The sequence below is a fragment of the Pelecanus crispus genome, chromosome 1 (genome assembly GCF_030463565.1).
Source record: "Pelecanus crispus isolate bPelCri1 chromosome 1, bPelCri1.pri, whole genome shotgun sequence".
In the NCBI taxonomy this organism is placed as follows: domain Eukaryota; kingdom Metazoa; phylum Chordata; class Aves; order Pelecaniformes; family Pelecanidae; genus Pelecanus; species Pelecanus crispus.
This window is the reverse complement of record NC_134643.1, coordinates 168,885,425-168,905,307: the sequence shown is the minus strand read 5'-3', so window position 1 is coordinate 168,905,307 and position 19,883 is coordinate 168,885,425. Positions and strand designations below refer to the sequence as shown.

The 19,883-nt window shown below is 44.0% G+C and overlaps 1 protein-coding gene across 1 annotated transcript; it reads right to left on the bottom strand.

Annotated features, from left to right (window-relative positions):
* Nucleotides 1-166: 166 nt before the first annotated feature.
* DCT (dopachrome tautomerase) lies at nucleotides 167-18,182 on the bottom strand. Its single transcript, XM_075718064.1, has 8 exons — nucleotides 17,882-18,182; nucleotides 9,021-9,320; nucleotides 7,498-7,598; nucleotides 6,269-6,435; nucleotides 4,475-4,654; nucleotides 4,238-4,373; nucleotides 2,562-2,763; nucleotides 167-348 (listed from the first exon to the last, which is right to left on the bottom strand). Exons 1-8 carry the CDS (start codon nucleotides 18,180-18,182, stop codon nucleotides 167-169), a joined length of 1,569 nt encoding a protein of 522 aa, XP_075574179.1.
* Nucleotides 18,183-19,883: the final 1,701 nt, after the last annotated feature.

The window sequence follows — 19,883 nt, the reverse complement described above, 5'->3', positions numbered from 1 at the left end:
TGTACCCAGAGAAGTCATATATTACAATTCACAAGGTAATGGGAAAGTCTGAGTGAGAACAATGTAGTCAGCTGCCAAAGGAGTGTGTATGAACTCTCAGCTAAGATCTCAATAGGCAATCAAGGTCACTTCCTACAAGAATAAGCAAAGAAAAAAAACGAGGGTCCTAAGCCTCTTCCATGTACTTTTTGGGGCTGAAGCTCACATTCATCAGTGGTTCAAAACCTCTTCTCTGCCTTCGGTGCTGGAAAAGTACAATCAGCAAAACAAGCATGGCCAGAGCTATAAGTGCTCCTCCAATTGTGGATCCAACCATGACAGCCCATGCTTGGGTTTCTTCAAGTGAATCTGGAAATACAAAACATCTGAAGTGAGGACAGCCCATAATTTCATTTCTCAAATCACAGGGAAGAAAGAAAATATCCCACAGCCTGGTAATTATGATTACTTGTGTGGCTTAGAGACCCACTGGCTGCAGGGGAAGCTGGTAATGCGCCATGCAACCAACACAGACACCAGAGATGTTTCCTGCCAGAGAAGTCTACAGCTGAATTTAAACTTCAGCCTTTCATAAAAATTAAAGTGTTGAGAATAGGAAAGATTAACAGGAATAAGACAGAAAGATAATTCTTTTATCTAATTTGGCCAAAATTATGAATGATTTAAGCAATTCTTTCTATAATGACATTTCAGCATAGCTGTTTCCAAGCTCTTTTGGTCAACAGAAAACCCTCAGATTTTCCTATAGACCACAAAGCAGCCTACTGTCAAACTTTTAATTGAAAGCGTTAATTAGTGTGGTGCTGTCAACCGGCTCCAGATTGCATCCTCTGATTTTGAACCACATCTGGGGAGCCACTTCTGTCTTCTAAGATAATGTTTCCCATTCTTATAATAGCCCTGCCCCACTTGGCTGAGTAACTTCATTTTGCGTTTTCATTTATGCTTTCAGAAACAAAAATTGCCTGCTGTCCTGTTCTGAAAAATGCCACGTATACCAAGATGGCAGTAACTACATTTGCCTAAATATTCAGAAAAAAACTCCTACAGGGACTTAAAATATTTAGAAAGTACTTAGACTTATGGGTGTAAATCCAGATGGCTAAAAGAGATGTCACACTGATTATAAAAGTGACTAAAGGTTGTGTGTCCCAGTCTGCAGTCTCTGTCAACAAGAGTTGAGGGTAATCATGCCCAAGTTCCGTAAGGTCCCAAAATGAATTTTTTACCGCTTTACCATCTCTCAAGTAAAAGCCAGCAATGTATTACATATGTTGATTTCTAATGTGGTTACATGAAGTAGGACTAGCAAGTTATTTATTTAGATAAAAGAGAAGGGTTTGGATGTAAAAACTTTATTGTCTGAAGACTCACCGTGCAGACAGGGATAGACATGCTGCTTCACAGTAAGCTAACAATTTATTTAGGTGGGAGTTGAGAAGCAGCAGAATCACAAGCTGCCTTTTTACCTCTCTGGGTACTTCACGCCCAAGGGGCAGCAGCACTTCCAAAGCAGAAGGGAGGACAGTGGTCCAGAGGGAGGAAACTTAAACTCCGTAAAAGGGGAAGTTTAAATTTTCAGGGAAAATCCTGGGGACACCCCTGAGAAAAGCACTGCAGAAGCAGCTAGCATGCCTCCCCTGCGTGAAGGCAGCCTGAGGACAAGGGTTTCATTCTTTTGCAGTCTATAGACCTTTAAACAGTCTCCACAGATTAAAACCACAGATATGTGGTAAGCATTTAGAAGAAATTTCTGGCCACATAGGTTAGATAAGCACCTACTGCCTCTCAAAGGAATACCAAGGTGGAGAAAGAAACTGCTTGGATTTAATCTTTGGTAAAGCATCTGAAGCATGGTTTTCATGCATTTCTTACTCTTGTGCATTTTACAAATATTTGTAACTCGTGTTGCAAGTTTTGGAATTTGTGCGTAAATACTTTGCTTTCTTGGTTTTTGTCTTTATCTATCTGATTTGTGTCAAAGGTAATTTCAAATGAATAGTCCTTAAGGCACATCACACCTATGGACAAGGAAAATCTTTAAAATTGGGGTTTTATAACACAAAACACCCAGGTACATCTCTGCAGGGTATCCAAAGATTAATGGAGTTCATCTGTAATGAGATTCACGGTACAGTATTATTCGGGGCCCTGTGCAAAACAAGTATTTTCTAATGACTGGCATTAGACGGATGAGGTCCCTGGCAGAGTGCCTGACATCTGACAGGTTAAAGGATCCTGTAACAGGCATAAACAGTCCTGGGAGCAGGAGCCAAAATCAAAGACTCCTCAGCCCCAAAGGAGCACTGTTGTCAATGCCGGAGCAGTTCAAGTTGATCCATTTTGCAGCAGAGCAAACCAAGTATCTGCACAATTGTAGTTGCCACAGCTTACCTGGTGAGTTCTAACTACCTGTGGTACAATATGTGATTGCTAGCGAGCAGCTGAATAGACCCAAGCATTTTGTGAAAAGTGCCATATTTTTCAAAGGCCTGTGTCGTTGAAAATGTGAACTGTCTCATCTCTTGGCCTGGAACAGCCTCCACACCTCTGGGACGTACCTGGCAGGTCAATGGCATAGGTGTAGCCGAGCTGCTCCGCAGTTTGGAAGAGCTCGTTGTTGGTCACAGGAGGGAAAAAAGGGACCATGTTATACAGTCTGTTGTGACCGATGGGGGCCAGCTCCTCAGGCCAGGCATCATCAGGGGGGCTAAACCGCTTCATCCACTCGTCAAAGATGGCATCAGTAAAGGAGTGAAGAACCTGCAAATCCAGGCATGGGTACGCACATTTATTAAGCTCTTTCAGACCTCAACAGCATTTAAAACACTCTCACCTAAGGTGGCAGCAGCTTTTGAAAGAGAGAGAAGAGGGTAATCTAATTTAGGTGGGATTTACAGAGTGGGAAACCAGGAAAGCTCATGAGAATGGAGTAAATTGATCTCCTGCATGGGACATTTTCCTGTATATGTCCGTGTTGCTGCTTGTTCATAACAAGCTCTTTCTCCAGATGGTTTAATATCAGCTGGCATTGAATGGGCAGGTCCATCCTCTCGGGTGAGGGCCCACTGAGCTCATTCAGGTGAGTGTACCTCTCAAACATCTTTTATCTGTCTTGTCTCTGGACAGGTATGGAAAATTGCAGGGAATTTGATGCCTTCATGTTCATTTTAGAGCATGCCACCAGCTCCACAGCTCCAGGTACCCATGAATTTGATCAGGTCTTGCCCAGTGAGTTTATAATTATTATAATTATTATCTTGCCCAGGGAGTTTATAATTATTATAAAGCACTAATACAAGAAAGTTGTTTCCAAGTTGACTTCAGACAACTATTACAAATGTCTGGGGCAGTTCAAATTAATTTCTGATGTACTCATGTTTTTTAATTATCACACTGGAAAAAAATTAGAAAATATCTTACAGAAAATAATCTTGCATATAAAATTACAGCATAAGTAAATGAAGGTTTCATTGTGTAAGAAAGGAATTAATGTAGAAATTCAAGAATTATTAAGGAAATAATCTGGAGAACCACTACGTAAGTATTTGGGCTAATTTCTCCAACAAAAGATTGCAATCTTAAAATAAAGGTAAGAAAGAAATCAATTGTATTAGAATTCCTCTATATAATTACTGTGGTTTAATCTAACAAAGAGGAAAAGAAAATGGCATGAATTTATTAGGAGAGAAAGACATGTAAGCGAAGTCAACTGTTTCATTTGCACATTGCTGTTTGTGCTGCTCACTGCAGTGCAGCACTGTACCAATGCACCAGTGAAATCACATTATTTCTATTCCCCAGGAGACCCTGAAATTAGATGTGCTTCCTTTTAGCCTGTGAAGTTTTAAACAAAGACACAAACTAGTCCAGTCTACTGCTCTAAAATAACCAACCCCACTTTCAGCTTTTCTCGTAGCTGTAAAGTTGTCTGCTATAAGCCATTAAATTTAGATACCACCTAATCAGAGTATTCAGGGCAACATGACTTGGAATAGCAGCTCTTCTCCCTAAAAACTTATTTTATACTTCACAAATCACCTTGAGATTTCTTCCCTCTTTATCTGACCATTATGCAGGCACGGCAGTGTTCAAGAAAAGAGAAAAGATTTCTCCTTTTCTATTTAAAGGACTTATTTTTAGGGAATTCACTTTACTTCTGTTCTGCAAATCTCTGGTGAGACAGCTGCCTTTGAGCCACGGACGCTGCCACTCAGGCTGGGGGAAAAAGACATACCACAAAGATGGGATCGTTGGCAGCTGCGTGTGGGAGAACACTGGTCCCATTCAGGAAAGAGTGAGCCAAATTATGAAGGTTCAGCATCGGCGAGTTAAGGACTCCACCTGGTTTATCGAAGCCCTCCAGCGCATTCCTGTGGATGGGTAAAAGCAGCATCAGGTAACCATATTTTGCTCACAAACGCGCATGTGAAGAAAACCCGTGACCCGGCTCTGGAGAAGCTGAAAGACAAACCTGAAACTGAAACTGGAATTGCGGAAAAAGGGGGGGCTGTCGAACTCCTGCAGGGAAAGGCACCTCCTGACATCCTCCACGGTGGGCAGCTGCTCGCTGAAGCCCCCGGGCCGCCCCCGCCGCAGCGGCCCTTCATCGCTCCCGTTGCACAGCGTGACCAGGCGGTTGTAGTCATCCAAGCTGAGCGTGAAACAGAAAGAGGCACAAGTTAGAAGAAGGTGATGACGCCTGGCTTGCTGGCTTTTTCTCCCCTAGTACAAAAGAGGTCTCGGCTGTACATCTGAGACAGCAGGGGTGAGGGACCGACACCCCCTGGGGCATCTCAGTTCACCTCCTGTGGCCTGGGAGCTGAATTTATTGCAGGACCGCCACCATGCCATGACTTGCCGTGGCTCTGCAGCCTCCGTGGACCATCAGTCACTTGGACCAAGGCTTGCCAGGCTTTGCTCCACAGAGAGAGGATGCTTTAGAAAAGCCAAGCGCAACTCCCTTCACACCTACTCCCCTCCCGAAGGCTTTGGGAGAACAGTTTTTGCCAGCCAATCTAAAAGAGTATTTTGAATTTTGAATTGAAAAACTTTCAGTCCTGAGTAGGGACTAGTTTCTTAACTCTTAACAAAGGGTTAAAAAAACAGGGAAGTGGGGTGGACTAAGAAAATGAAAAGAATGACAGTAAACAGGATTTCACTTTCCACCCCTCATCCCCTTTAGAAGAAAAGCAACTGCAATGCATTGCATCCTCTTTTTCAGGGCCTGGAGGACATCCTGCTGTTGCAGGGGTTGCCTGCTAGCTAATGGGGAGCAAGTCTTTCATACCAGGGAAAGAAGGAGGGAAGGAGGAGGAGACAAACAGTGTAACACTTGTGAAAAAATGCTGTGCTATTCAGTATAAAAAGAAACAGTATTTTCAGAAACTCCTGAAGTAAACAAAAGCCCTCCTCTGTTTGACCTTGGCAAGGCAAAAGTTTAGTCACTTCAGCTTTCAAGAAAAAACAAAACCTTAGGGAAAAAGTAGGGGCAAGATTTAAAGCCAACTGGTGCCTAAAGCTAGAATTTCAAGTAGTTCTTTAGGTACCCAGAGAAAGAGACTCTTTTGAAAAGCCCTGAGCTCTCAGTACCTTCTGACAGTCTGACTGACTGCACACTGCCCCGGAGCTGACAGAAGAAGGTTTTCTGAGTATTGTAACCAGCAGCATCTTACGTCGTAGCACCCCAAACCTGCACGTCAAAGCCCTGCCCTCACCCGAACCGGTACATGCCTACAGACAGCTGGCAGCAAGCACAGGGCTCTCTCCGTGTTGTTTTCCCTGTGAAATCTCAACCGCTTTGAAGTCAATACCCAAACTGCACTAAACGTATCAGGGTTAAGATCTCACGCAATACAAGGGAATAGATTTTTCAGCCTATGTCTAGCTTCCTATATGCCAAAACAGTTTTCTGTTTCTGCTGCCAAAATCAGTTGTCACAGAGAACCGACACGCAGGCATTTCTTCTTTAAAAAGATACTTGCCAATGTGTAAACTCTTCAGACTTTTGGCAGCCTCAAATTGGCTGAATCGACTAAAATCCTGTACCAAAAGAATCATCTTTAAAAATATATACTTCCATAATACCAGGGGGAAAACTTTACACAGCACCATCTACACACAAACCAACCGTGATTCCCAGCTTTAAAAAAGACATGTTGGATCTTTTCCTGCCTCTCACTCAGACTGAGAGAGCAACCCACACTGTCAATACTGAATGAAAGCAAGGTCTGGTCAATATGCAAGCTTGCCCTAGATATTCTCATACCTGTTACAAACTATTTGCCATCGGGAGAACCTGGAGCTCAGGCTGATTAGCCCTGGGTCATCTGGGCGCAATGCTCCGAAGAGCTGGTCCGTGCAGACATCGCACTCGTTTCTACCTGTGGCGAAGTTCCAGTAGGGCAGCGCGAAGGAGTCGTTGCCTATCAGTCGCTGCAATGGACAGATACGTGTTAGCAGGGAATCACCTTCAAAGGAAAGAGAAAGAAAGGGACTCCTGCAAGTTGTTTTACTGGGTATCCATTGGATATTTCAGTGGATATTCTGCTTTTCATTCTGCATTTCAACTACACACACTTCACAGTACTGCTCCAACTCCTTTCAAAAGATTGGGGCATTAAGTCAGTCCTAGCAAAGACATTCTCACTAGTTATTCTACTGTTGGCCTGCACTTCTTTTGGCTGTGTTAGGCTTTCTACCAACTCAGAGATCAGGCAGGAGAGCAGGAGCAGAGATGAATTGAGCCTTAAGGAACTAAGAGGCATTCTGAGTGATGGAAGTGGATAATGGGTAAATCTGTGCATATGATTTGCTTTCACTCCAGAAAGGCTAGCCCTGGGGAAGAATCTGAACTTGTATTAATAAGGAATACAGTGTATTTGCTTGTGCTTGGTTGTTAGATACGATTTCACGCAAGCAAGATCCTGCAACTATTTTGATACCAAACATTTTCATTACAGATCTGCAAGGCTGAAATACAGTAACACTGCCAATGTAGACATAATGCAAATGGAAATGAGCCAATGCTTCAGCACCTGACTGTCAGGCACGTTAACATGTATTTCTTTAAAAAATGTATTGTTAAATATATGCATATTAAATGTACAGCATTGCACATTTAAAGGGGGTAATATTTAGAGTTGCTTTCGTTAGGAGGGTTTCTTCAACATCAGCAGACAATATCTGTTACCAAGTTTTATGTGTAGGTGTTGCTTTGATTTTATTAACAAATACTGTTAATTCACATCTGTCTTCTGCTGTGGAGATGAAGAAAAAAATCTCCATGATAACCTTCACATCGTTGTTCACAGTGAGAAACTGTTCAGCCCTCAGTATCTTGAAAGCACTAATTTCACTTTAAAAAGGATCAATGAGCTCCTGGGAGTGTGGGTAAGAATCTGTCCTAGGAAATAGCTTACCCTTGGCTGGCTCGACAAAGTCAACACAGCAAAAGAGAGAAGCTGCATGAGGAAAGGGAAAGGCTGTTAAGCTAACCTGCAGGTCTCTCTCCAGCAACAGCAAATGGTATCTATGCCAAGTGACAAAGGCAGGTCCTTGATGTGAGAAATCAATACCTGTGAAGGGACGGCCAGGTCCTACAAAAGGAAGATAAAATAAGCACTTAGGCAACAAACAAGGCTGAAGAGAAAGAAAGCACCTTTTTCTATTGCCTGGAGTGGAGTTAAACAAAAACCTGCAGCTCTGCACCTTTGGAAAGAGCGCACATATCAGAAGCTGCAACACTTAGATGGGACAAGTGAAACAAACTCCTCTGTGGATGTTCACTTCAGTGCTTCTCAAAACTTCACATTCCCCCAAAGGTTGGATATTGTGAAGATTTCTGATTACTTTAGTGGATTTTGATTTTAAGAAGCAGTCTTACTGTCTAAAATCTTAGTTCCTTGCTAATACGTACCATATTATCTCATTCTCTTGCTCAGTGGCAGGACTTACAGCCTGTATCTATCAAGAGAACCTCAGCATTTTCCATAACCTGCCAATAGTAATTCAACATGTCCTTTGCCAATTTTCTTCAAATTGTGCTTGTTATTTCTTGTATTCTGCTCTTGTTATTACACATGAGAACTAAGACACTGAAAGGCTAGGGGCTTCAAACCACATATGGATTTGTTTATCACTGCAGCAGCACTGGAAGTTGCCTCTTTCCCTTTCCACATGACTGTCCTGTCCCCTGATGGACCTTTGCTCTTGCTAGGCCAGAGACTGCTTTCTTCATCCTTGCAAAACAAAATTGTGTCAGAAGGGGAGACTGAAGCCACTGCAGGGTAGCAGATACCCCCTAGCAAGGAGGTAGATATGGGGTGTTCAGCTTGCACGTAGGACTGCCAGGTAGAAAAGCCATACTGCTGCCTCCTCTTGGGAGAGCCAGGCTTTTCAAAGTGGGACTGGCATAGCTACTTCTGTGTAGAAGAGCAATGAGGACTAGGAATCCTGATCTGGGAGAAAGCATTGGGTTAGATACCCAAACCTCTAACCTGGTTTGGGTTTAAAAGCTGGCTGTGGTTAGTCAGGCAAATCCCATCCTTAGTGACTTGCTGAAGGCCACAGAAAGCAGTAGCACTTCAGCTGCCAACATCTCTGCATGGTGTCTGCCTTCACAACTGCAGAGCTCCTTTCCCACTGCTGCTGCATCTACCTTGTCCTGTGGACTAGGAACATCTTTTTGAAGTGAATCACTGCCTGACCACACTTTGGTTCACCCAGCAGTGGAGCCCGTGAACTGCCTCCCTGTCAGATGGAAGATGCACCGGGAGTGCAGCCGGTGTGCTCCAGGGCGTTCAGTCGCAGGAATCAGACTGCAGCAGGTCTGAAGCAAACCTCCCTCAACTGCAGGTGGCCACCAGCTCCTCAGCACCCTTCCACTCCACAGATCTGCTCCTACTGGGACTCACTGCTCGCTAAAGTAACGCAGCTGAGTTAAGCTTACTTACCTTCATTCAGCTATGATACTTTTCACCCTTTACCTGCAGAGCCCCTTGAATAAGAAAAGCACTAACCTAACAGCGTGTCCCTGACGGAGTAGTAATGAAGCCAAACAAAGTAGTTATAAATACTGCAGTTGGCAATTTGCGGTTCCTCTCCAGTGGGGCCAAGCAGACTTAACCAGTGCTGAGTTGCAATTACATAGTCTGGGTGAATGGTTGTCTTTGCACGGTCTAGAGCATCAAAGAACTGCTCTCTCTCCTCTGCCGTCAGGGAGTGGACATCCTTCCTGACAACTGGTGGCTTCCTCATATTGCAGTCAGGGCCGGTCCAGCCAAACTTGCAGTCACCACAGTTATAGCCGGCGAAGTTTCCTGAATCAAGAGGGAAAGAGCAGTCATGACATTATGAATCAGAGAAAACTAACAGTGCATTGCAGAAGAATTAAGAATTAGCGCTCTTTTCCCCCAGAGATGCCGGTTCCTGGAAGGGACAGCAGCTGAGCAGACTGGCAGCTTTGCCAATTGCCTAACCAGAAGGATGGCTCACTTCCCAGAGCCAGAGCAGGGCCAAGAATCACACTCAGCCAGCTGGGGAGGTGAAGCGCTGGGTAAGGGGCTCGACACCCCAAGGTACTCAGAGCTCTGCAAAGCCCTCAGGCACGTGAGGAGTCTCACCAAACAGAGGGCTGAGCACTTTAGGTTAAGCACGTGATGCTTTGCTCAATAGCCTGTCAAGTACTTCCAGACTTCTGGGATCAAACCCAAAAAAGGGTCAGCTCACATGGATCCTTAAGTACAGAAGAAAATTCCCGAACAAAATAGTTCTCTTAAGGACAAAACTTAGGAAAAACTAATGTCTGTTCATAGCGTATCTGGGACCCAACAAAATCCAGGACAAGCACCAGAGGTGCTGCAAGTCGAGCTTTAAGCGTTATTGAATGCTGCTGCAATAAGAGCCTGAGAAACACTGCAGTACCGTTGTTCCCGTCTGGCATCATTCCTAAGGCAAGTAATCAGGTCTGCTCCAGGCTATTAGCTCAGACCCTCCAATGTGGTGGAAGAGCCCAGGAAAGCAGAGCTTGCTTTAAGCATGGCCTTTCACCCACCACGGCAGACTGCCAGTAGCAGCAGAAAGGCCCCGCTGCAGCTTGCTTTGCCTTTGCCCAGGGAGACGGGGAAGGAACGTTCCTGCAGCGAACATCTGCCTCCTGCCCTCACGCAGGCAGGCTGCTGGCGTAGCAGTGGTGTAGGACAGTGGGCATTGCTGCCAGGGGAAGGAGGGAGTGTAGGGGCAAGCAGGGCTCCTCTGGGATCTCTCCTCAGTTCTCCAGAATCTGCACTAAGACTCCCTAATCCCACCCTCCCTCCAACCCCATGTACGCGCTCACTCCACAACAACCATGCCAATCGTCTTCCAAAATGCCATAAGATCTCACTGGTCCCCACACATATTGGCGCTGCTAGACCCAGGACAAGCTTCCGGCTAACATGGAGATAGGGAAGTGGCTTATGAAATGTTCCTGGATGGGCAGATATCCCTAGGCTATAGGGTTGAGTCTATGAACAGAACAACATTTAGCAGTAAAGTAGGATTTCAGATTTTCAGGGGCTACAGGGCTTATTACCAATTTCAAAGAACCCCAAGGTTACAAGGGCTGTTACCAAGAAGTCCTAGCTCTAGGACAAGGGCTGCTGAACTCTAAACATTTTGTGACAGACTCCTGTGAGACCTACCAAGAGGACATGAGGACACTTAACTGTAGGTTTGGAGAGCTTATGGTTACTTCGGAGGCTCTGAGATCTATAGGTTTACATGCTATCATGAAGCTTAGGACCAGTGCTAAGGTGAGGAACCACAAGTGTGAAGACTTCAGCTAGGTTTTGGATCATGCACAGCCCAATGGCATACCATGAGGACAGTTTCCATGTGCATGGTTTACGTTTCATCCTGATGCAGGTAGGAGCAGCTGGGCTCAGCTGCCACGTTCCAGCTAGGACAGAAGGCACCCAAAGCCAGGGGTCGGCATTGGTTTAGGGGAATGAAGACTTTGCCAGAAAAAGCAAGTCGTTTATAGTTTTATGAAAGAAAGAAGATTGCATCAGTATGTTATTATGATGAGGGCAGAGATTAAGATGGGGAGGAAGCAACATGGAAGGTTGATCACGATATCCTGAGAGTCCCATCAGAAGAGCACAATTGCTGTTGCAAATTATAGAATCATAGAATCATTTAGGTTGGAAAAGACCTTTAAGATCATCCAGTCCAACTATTAACCTAACATTAACAAGTCCACCACTAAACCAATTAATTAAGGGTAGAATACCAATTTCATGTTTCCTGCCTTGGTGGCTGGATTATTTATAATGAAAGTAAAAACTAGGAATCATTAAGGTTGGAAAGGATCTCTAAGATCATCAGTCCAATCATCAACCCAACACCAGCATGCCCACTAAACCATGTCCCAAAGTGCCATATCTACCCGTTTTTTGAACACTTCCAGGGATGGTGACTCCACCACCTCTCTGGGCAGCCTCTTCCAATGCTTGACTACCCTTTCCGTCAAGAAATTTTTCCTAATATCCAATCTAAACCTCCCCTGGCGCAGCTTGAGCCCATTTCCTCTCGTCCTATCACTAGCTACTTGGGAGAAGAGCCCAACACCCACCTCGCTACAACCTCCTTTCAGGTAGTTGTAGAGAATGATAAGGTGTCCCATCAGCCTCCTCTTCTCCAGGCTAAACAACCCCAGTTCCCTCAGCCGCTCCTCATAAGACCTGTGCTCCAGGTGTATGAATTTGGTGAATTTGGTGTACTCCACTATCTGTACACTTGGTCATTCTTGACACCTCAGCCCAGCTATCAGGGCCCATCACGTACTCCATCCCATACTGACCAGATGACAAATACCAGCAATATCTTGCAACATTGCCTAATTAGGCCATGTATATTGCACAAATTTAAGTACACGGACCATGAACTTCTGGAAAGCAGCTGTTGCCCCCTTACACCCAAAGGTACAATTCAATCCTTTTTAAGAGAAACTGTTTTGAGATTGGCGGTCACACTTCCAGTAATTCAAATGACACATCTACTCACAACGTTGGATAAGCATCACATTGAAATATAGCACTAACAGAACCAAAGTTAGTGCAGGACCAGGTTTGTTCTGTCTGCTCTTGGTACCAGAACAAGACTCCACCAGTCACTTGTTGAAGCTCTGACGGTGCCTAGTCCTCTCTCAGTGAGGGCCCTTTGAATCTACACAGCTCTTGTTGCCTGAGATCATTTTATTGGACAATATCCATATCTTAGGTATACTCTATGTGCCTCCTCAGGCTATGAAAAGATATTTGCAAAAACCTGAAATGATGAGTCATCTTCATGGGCAAAAAGCTTTTCTCCACCTGTATGGCATCTGGAGCCAGGTGGACCAATGACTCCTCACCTGTTTCCCTTCAGCAGGTGTTAATTATATACAACTGATGCTCTGCAGGATTTTCTCCCTTAACTGCCTAATCTATGAAGTAACCCACCACTTTCCACCACTTCCCACCTCTTCAGCAGACACTTTTCAATGGGACATGAGCTTTTACTGAGTAAGAAGAAGGAGGACTGCAGTGAAGAAGAGACTAGCAAACAGGAGGAGCCAATTTCCAGGCAAAGTGATATTTCACACTGCAGTATTTCTGCTGAACGTGTTGAATTTTTTTTGTAACGTCCTCAGATCTATTTGGCAATGTTCTCCTGTCAGAAATGCACACAACAGCAACACTTCATGAAACTGAGAGTTGCTTTTTGTCATTTTCTTTCACTAGACTCTGTGCATCACAGGACTGTCATCATGCAGTAGCTGAAATGGTGAGAAGTTGATGGAGGTCTGTAGGATTTCCCACATCGCAAACAGGAATGACTGCAGTAGACAGACCCAGATTTTTTATGTCCCACCCAAACCACTTTTTCAGCATTTGTTTCAAAAGCACTCTACCAGACCACTGGTCTGGAAATGATGCATTGCTGTTTTCAGAAAGTTCATCTATTGCCTTGTGGACTTCCCACATGATAGCACTGTGAAATATATGTCCCAGTCTCTTACAACTTAACTTCAATATCTGCTGCGCTGGTGATGGGGGAGTTCAATGGTACAGCTCTAGGAAAGCAGGAAAAGTAATCTTATATTAACAGGACATAGCACACAGTAGACATTTTCAGTAAGACATTGAGACCTTTTCAAGATCCTTTTGAACACAGGGACTAAGAACGTACAGGGATTCGTGCCTTAGCATTTTTTTGCCTCCAGTGACTAACATGTAGCAAGTCAGTGTACTACTTCTCTGAGGCTATGCCAAGGACAACTGAGGTTATTCTCACCTCTTGTGGTTCCTAGAGAATATAGTATGGGAGGTTGTTCTGGCACACAGATAGGAGATCATGTCACAGATGGGGTCCAGATGCTCCCTGCTTGTTCCAGTGCTTTCAGGATGACCATTGCACTGCCACTGGGCAAAAAAAAAAAAATCATCTGGGGTGTCTTCCCCACTAACCCTTTTGTCTGGAGATGGGATCACATGCCTCAGGAGCTGTTTTCTGTGCCTAAGCTCACCATCATTAATGGTACTCTTTCCCAGTCAAGTTGGGTGAATCTGGCTGTTTCTGTAAGCACTGTGGCCATTCCACTTCTCCCAGTCAGTCAGTCCACGGGCATGACACCGAGAAAAAGACACTTCCTATGACACAACACTTGGTATGTGTTAATACACATCACCGGTGTTTGCTAACATCAGTTATCACATACCACTGTTGCTGCTTCTCAACGCCAGTGATTGCCAGAGCTCACAGACAGGGATTTTTCTACCTCTGCGCAATCACAGTATGTGGGTGGCCTTCAGACACTGAGAGTAACACAAATTAATAACCATCAGCTCAGTGTCTTCGGTAAAAAGGAAGCCATCTAACACTCACCATCTTTTGCCTTGTTTTATTGTACCAAGATGAAAGCTGATTACAGCTGCTCAGCTGTCTCTTCCTTCCACAGAGACCAGCTTAATACACATCATCTATCAGATGGAAGGACTCCTTTTCAAACTTATTTAGGCATTGCATTAAAACAGGAGTTACACTAGATTTGAAGTACCAGCATACTGCAATATCCCAAGGGTAGGGTCAGGATTGCTACTGTCCGAGACAAATGGTTAGCTCTTCTGTCTCTTCCAGCTCTTCATTTGGACATACCGTTAGGCTGTAGGATGTGGAAAGTCTGTACCTAGCACAGGCTCTAACAGGGTCATCAAGGTATGGTTATAATTTAGTATTATCCTACAGCCACATTGCCCTACAATAAGTAAATGAAGTGTATTTTATAACTACTTCAAAAGCTCATTTTTACCTAATGAGAGGGCCATCATATCAACTACATGGCTTAACTGGCAATTTGCTTACAGCTAAACAACAGAATTTAAACCTTCTGTCCCCAGCGTGATTACATATTGCACAGGAATGTCAAAAGATTTAAATACTTTTTTCTCAAAAAACTTCTATGAAAAAAAAAAAATGTTCAGCACATGTCCACATACGAACCTTAGAAATTGGCAGGAAAAAAATGAATTATAATTATGTTTAACTCCTCAGTGATCTCAAACTCCATCATTGTTTAATCACTGTCACAATCTGTACGAGCAACCACATGACTGACTGCAGTGGTTTTTTCACAATGATCTTCTGTACTGAGTTTTTAAAATGCTATACCAGATCTGTACCCCATCAGTACAATTTTATCCTTTAGAACTTGAAATAGGATTTAGTTCATAAGTCTTCTAAAACAGCATTCTTCTAAACTAAATTTCACTATCCCACTGAAATACTGCTTGGTTGTATAATTAGCTACAAGTGTCAATTTTCAGAGTTAGACTATCCAACATTTTGTCTAATTCAACTCATACACCTTCTTGAAAAACAATTACCATATGCCCCTTCACATAGTATTGGACACTGTCAGGAACTGTCATCTGGTAATTTGACTTTAAGAATTTATATAAATTGACTTAATTTTTGGGTGCACCCAAACCAATTGTAGAACACATACAAGGAATTCAAAACTGAAGTTAGACAGGAACTAAAAACTCTTTGCTACCTCCCAGCTACATTCATGCCATAACCACAGCTTTTTTCTAGAGATTCTATTTTTGCTGCCACCAACACATTGAGTGAAATGTGCAGCAAGCAGCATCCTGACAATAGACTTAAAATTGTCTCTTTGACCATGGCTCTTTGTAAAAAAAGTGGGAAGTAAAGCTGGATCTTTCTGTTGTACTAATCTTATTCTGTCATATTTGTTCCCAGTTAAAGAAAGACTAATGTGTATTATCTGCTAAAGCCTAGAAATGGAAAAGAAATGCTTTTTTTTTTTTTTAATTTTCCTTAGAAAATTTACAGCAATTTGAGAAAAAATATAAAAATAATCTTACCCCACAATAACCACTCATCAATATTTGTTTGTGTTTGGGATTTTCTCCCCACTTTTTTTTCCCCCCTACAAATCTTCAGCACCCAGACCTGCAGGGATGGATATGATTTTAAGACATTTTTCCTCAGTCAACAGCTACAACAAATGGCCAAGTTTTCAGAGTTCCTTTTATCCTTAGCTATTAAGTTTTTAGCAGAAAGCTCAAATGGATTAATTCATTGCGAGAACTCCAGAGTCCCTCCTTTGGCAAATCCTGGCCCCTATTCCTCACAGCTCCTCCAGGTTTCCTACCGTACAGCCATCAGCTATGTGACACATTTAAATGGCACTATCTAACCAAATATAATCAGCTACGTGGCAGCTGGAGTTCCCATAGCTTATAATTTACACCATGTCTAAACTATAAATTAAAAAGTGCCAAGATGGCACTGGAACACGACTGCTTATGTTGTTAAAACTCTAGAAAGAGCCTTGGCATGGAGAGTTTGCACAAGCCAGGAACCATTTCAAGTAGGCAGTTTGCACATAACATTAATTTGGAAAATAAGATACCTTAATAGTAGAGATGTGCACTGTTCCATGTCCATTTGAATGAGCATATTTAATGTTACCTACCATAGGTACCATAGCTCTAGATGCCTAATAAAGACCACACGTCACACCACTTAAAACTCTGGTGTGCAGACAGCCAACCAGTGTATAAAACAGAGTAAAAAAACCACAACAAAATACTAATAGACACAGACACACCATCACCATCACTGTAAAAGCTTCAGATCTAATTCAAATCCCACACAGCTGTGAACTTCTTAGCATTCTCCTAGAAATGCCTTTGCATCTAGCATCAAGCTGACCACAGCAGAGTAGAGCCCAGGAAACCTTTCTGAAAATCATCCTTAAGGATGCCTGCCACCTTAATATTCTATCACTGGTATATTTAGATAATAAAGACTGCAAGGAGAAAGAGGAATACAAGTGAAATAAAAACACAGCAAGAGAAACCAGATCTAAAGAGCCGAGGAGAGCTGACAGCTCAGCAGAAGTAAGGCTGAATGAAAGGACACTACAATCTGGTCACGTAACTTGGGACCCAGCCCTGCAAATATCAAATACCGGTGCTCACCTCTACTTGGACAAGGAAATTAATATCTGCCTGTGCAGACCATGTCTGTCTACACTGCTCTTCATTTACTCCCACGTTTTGATGCCCTAATTACTTGGACTGTGTAAATATTTGTGTATGCCCATGTGCTTCCGTGCTTTTCTGACTCAGGGTCTGTGCCTATATGTGATAACTGACTTCAGTTTTGGAGGTACATAAGAACCTTTAAAATGAAAAAAACCTACATCATCACATATCCATTTAAGTCATCTGCCACTACTTCTCTGCTTTCAGTGGAGAAAACTTAACCTCGTGGGCTGAAATTTTCTGCAGTGCTTCGTTCTCAGATTCATCTGGGCTTTTTTGATAGTGAGACACAAGGAATATTTTTGACGAAAGAGTTCAGCTAATTCTAAGAATCAGGTTGAAGGAAAGCAGGCTTTTCTTCCCATGTTAGAAAATTTAAACAACTTCATGTTTCCAACAAGAAAACCCAGGCTGCATTTGAAACCTGCCTAGCAGGTGTCTTCAGTGCTTGAGATGTGCCTTTTGCCTGACTCCCAGTACCATCTTCCGCCAGCCCTGCAAGGCAGCCTTGGCTGAGGCTGTGGCTGCTGCTCATTTTAACCCTCCTTCAACCAGGGCTGCTGCTGGAAAAGGGTCTGTCGCCCTATTCTGCCCTGACCTCACCTTCCTATTCGCTCCCTCCTGCCAGTACTAGTGAACTGGTCTTATTAAAACCTGACCCCTTTGGCTGGGTTAGCCTTCAAGCACATCTCCTCCCTGATCCTTTTCGCCTCCAGCATGTGAACACCCATGTAAAGTCATGGTGGGAAGGAGTGGCTGGAGACGGGGAGGAAAAGGACAGGATGGCCTCTTTGGTGGTTGTACAGATCCACTTCGGATCAAAGTGAGTTGTAGACTTAACAACCCTGGGAAACACCCTGGCCAGACATCCACACATTTTCAGTGCACAGGGGTATATCATGCTGCAAAGTACTACTCCAGGAGGAATAAATCTCTGATCAATGCACACTGATCCAGGTTCACTGTGCCTTGATTAGCAGCGACAGAGGTTTGAACGCAGCACTGAAATGTCCAAAACCCCACAGAGAAAGGTGGTGGGTGGCTACAGCGGCAACTCTAGGGGCAAAGGGGAAACCCCAAAAGTCTGTATGAGAGAAAAAGCTTTTTCAACTCCATTGCTCTGAAGAAGTGCTGACAGTATCAAGAACATGATAGTATTTTTAGGAAACTGATAATATTCGAAGCCTTCTTGATGCCTTATGCCATCAGGGATGTTTCTGACCTTCAGAGCAAGGTTGGCAGACCCATCCATCCCCGTCCCCTCACCCCAGCACCCCTCTCACCTGTGCACCGGCAGCTCTGGTTGAAGAACTTTAGGGGCCACCGCTCCCGGTCATCCACATTTCGAAGGGTGTAGGGGCCACTCCAGGGCTGAGTGTCCACCTGCACTCCCTGACACTGTCCCCTGCCCTGCAGGGACCCACAGACATTGCCTGGCTCCGTCCCCAAGGCCGGGCAGCAGCGCTTCAAGCGAAGGGCATCCACCGTCATGCAGGCACGGGGGAACTGCCCCTGCACCGGGGGGGGACAGCAGCAGCTCAGGTAGCCCAGCCCAGCCCAGAAAAGCCACCTCAGGGTGTCCATTACAGCTGGGTGCAGGCTCTGCCTCTCCGCTGGACCTGAGCGAGCAGAGCAGGGAGATCTATGTCATGGGATAACCTGGCCTCGCCACAGTTCTATGCCCCGGCTGACTGGGATAATCCCTCTTGCTGCTGAGGATGCTGGTGATGGGTGTTTGTTTAATCCTGGTCTCTAATTGCCTTGAATGCGGTTCAAAAGACGGGCGCTTTGGCTCTGCAGTGCCTGCCCAGCAGCCACAGCTTTGAGAGGGTTTATATAGCGGTTGGGAGAAGCCCTCATTAGAGGGATTAGCACGGCACAAATCCTCGTGTTTTGCACATGACATCAAGGGCAGAAAAGACGCCAGTGTGAGAGCAAGTTCTGCGGGCTCTGGCAACTTGTCAGGAGAGTGGATGCCTCAGATTTATTTCTCCAGGCCTTTCATGAGCTTTGAGAAATTGATGGTCTCCTTTTAGCTGAGGTGGCTGGAGAAAGGTTTATTCTTTTAATCAAAATCCTGTGAACAGATGATAAATAGAAGAGGAAACACCTTGTTTTTTCAGGCCAATCACTGACAGATAATACTTTCCACTACTGCAGTAGCAGTAGAAAATGAACTACAAGCACAGAGGATATAGGTGCATCATTAACGAAAATTGATAAACCTGGTAGTAACAGCTTGTGATGGAGACTCCACCTGCTGACTGCAGAGCTCCAGTACTTGTATTCTAAATATCTGAGTGGCAAGAGGAGAAAGGTTCCCTTCTTAATAGCCTTTTTGCATGCAAAGTAAATTATTTGTTTTTAAAGGGTGAGTGGTCTTTTGCTCTCTAATCCTTTCAGCACCATTACACCAGAGGTTGCTTTGGGGCTGGTCTGGCTGCTAGACTCTCAGAACTGTCACAGCTGAGCATTTATTGCCCACCTGGCAGGAGACAGTCTGTAAGATCAATACACACACCAGACATGCAGACAAGTGGTTTTGTTCAGGGCATCGACAAAAATTACTTTAAAAAGCTGCTAGCATGCAGCAGTTCTTGCCCACAATGCAACTGCTATGTGGTAGAGGAATAAAATGAATAAATCAAAATAAAGTAGTGGTAAGTCATGAGAGGAGTCTGAAGCAATAGCTATTAGTTCAGCTCCACCATGCTGGATAAAAACTGGCAACTCCCTCTGCTTCACTGAAAGCTTTCTCTACATCCCCCTCCACACCTCTATTGTTTAGCCATTTTTCTATGTACAATGAAAACAGCTGTGGTTGTGTCTGTACGATTCAATATTTCCATGGATGTTCAACCACACCATTCTGGCACAAGAAGTCTATTATCTATGCAGCAAACTTATTGCCATTATGCAGCTAAGGAGTTCATCCACACTGCAGACATGGTCATCAGCACTTTCAGGTTCTCCAATCTTTCTATAAAAAATTTATTACTCGCCAGACAAACTAAAATATGATTCTACTTCATTTTTGGAAGTACAAAGCCAATTAGCAATACCACATAGTCTGAAATGGGTTTCAACTCATCTCCCTTAGGATTCAATTTACCTGGAACTGGCTTTTGCCTGCTGCTCCCAACACAACATGTGAAAAAGACAGAAAGTGAAACTAGTTGCTGGAAAAGTATGTTGAAGAAGCTCAGGAGTTATAAATGGAGGTACTAACTCAAGAACACTCTGAACAACGCACCTCCCTATACTACTCAGCACCTGAACACACCT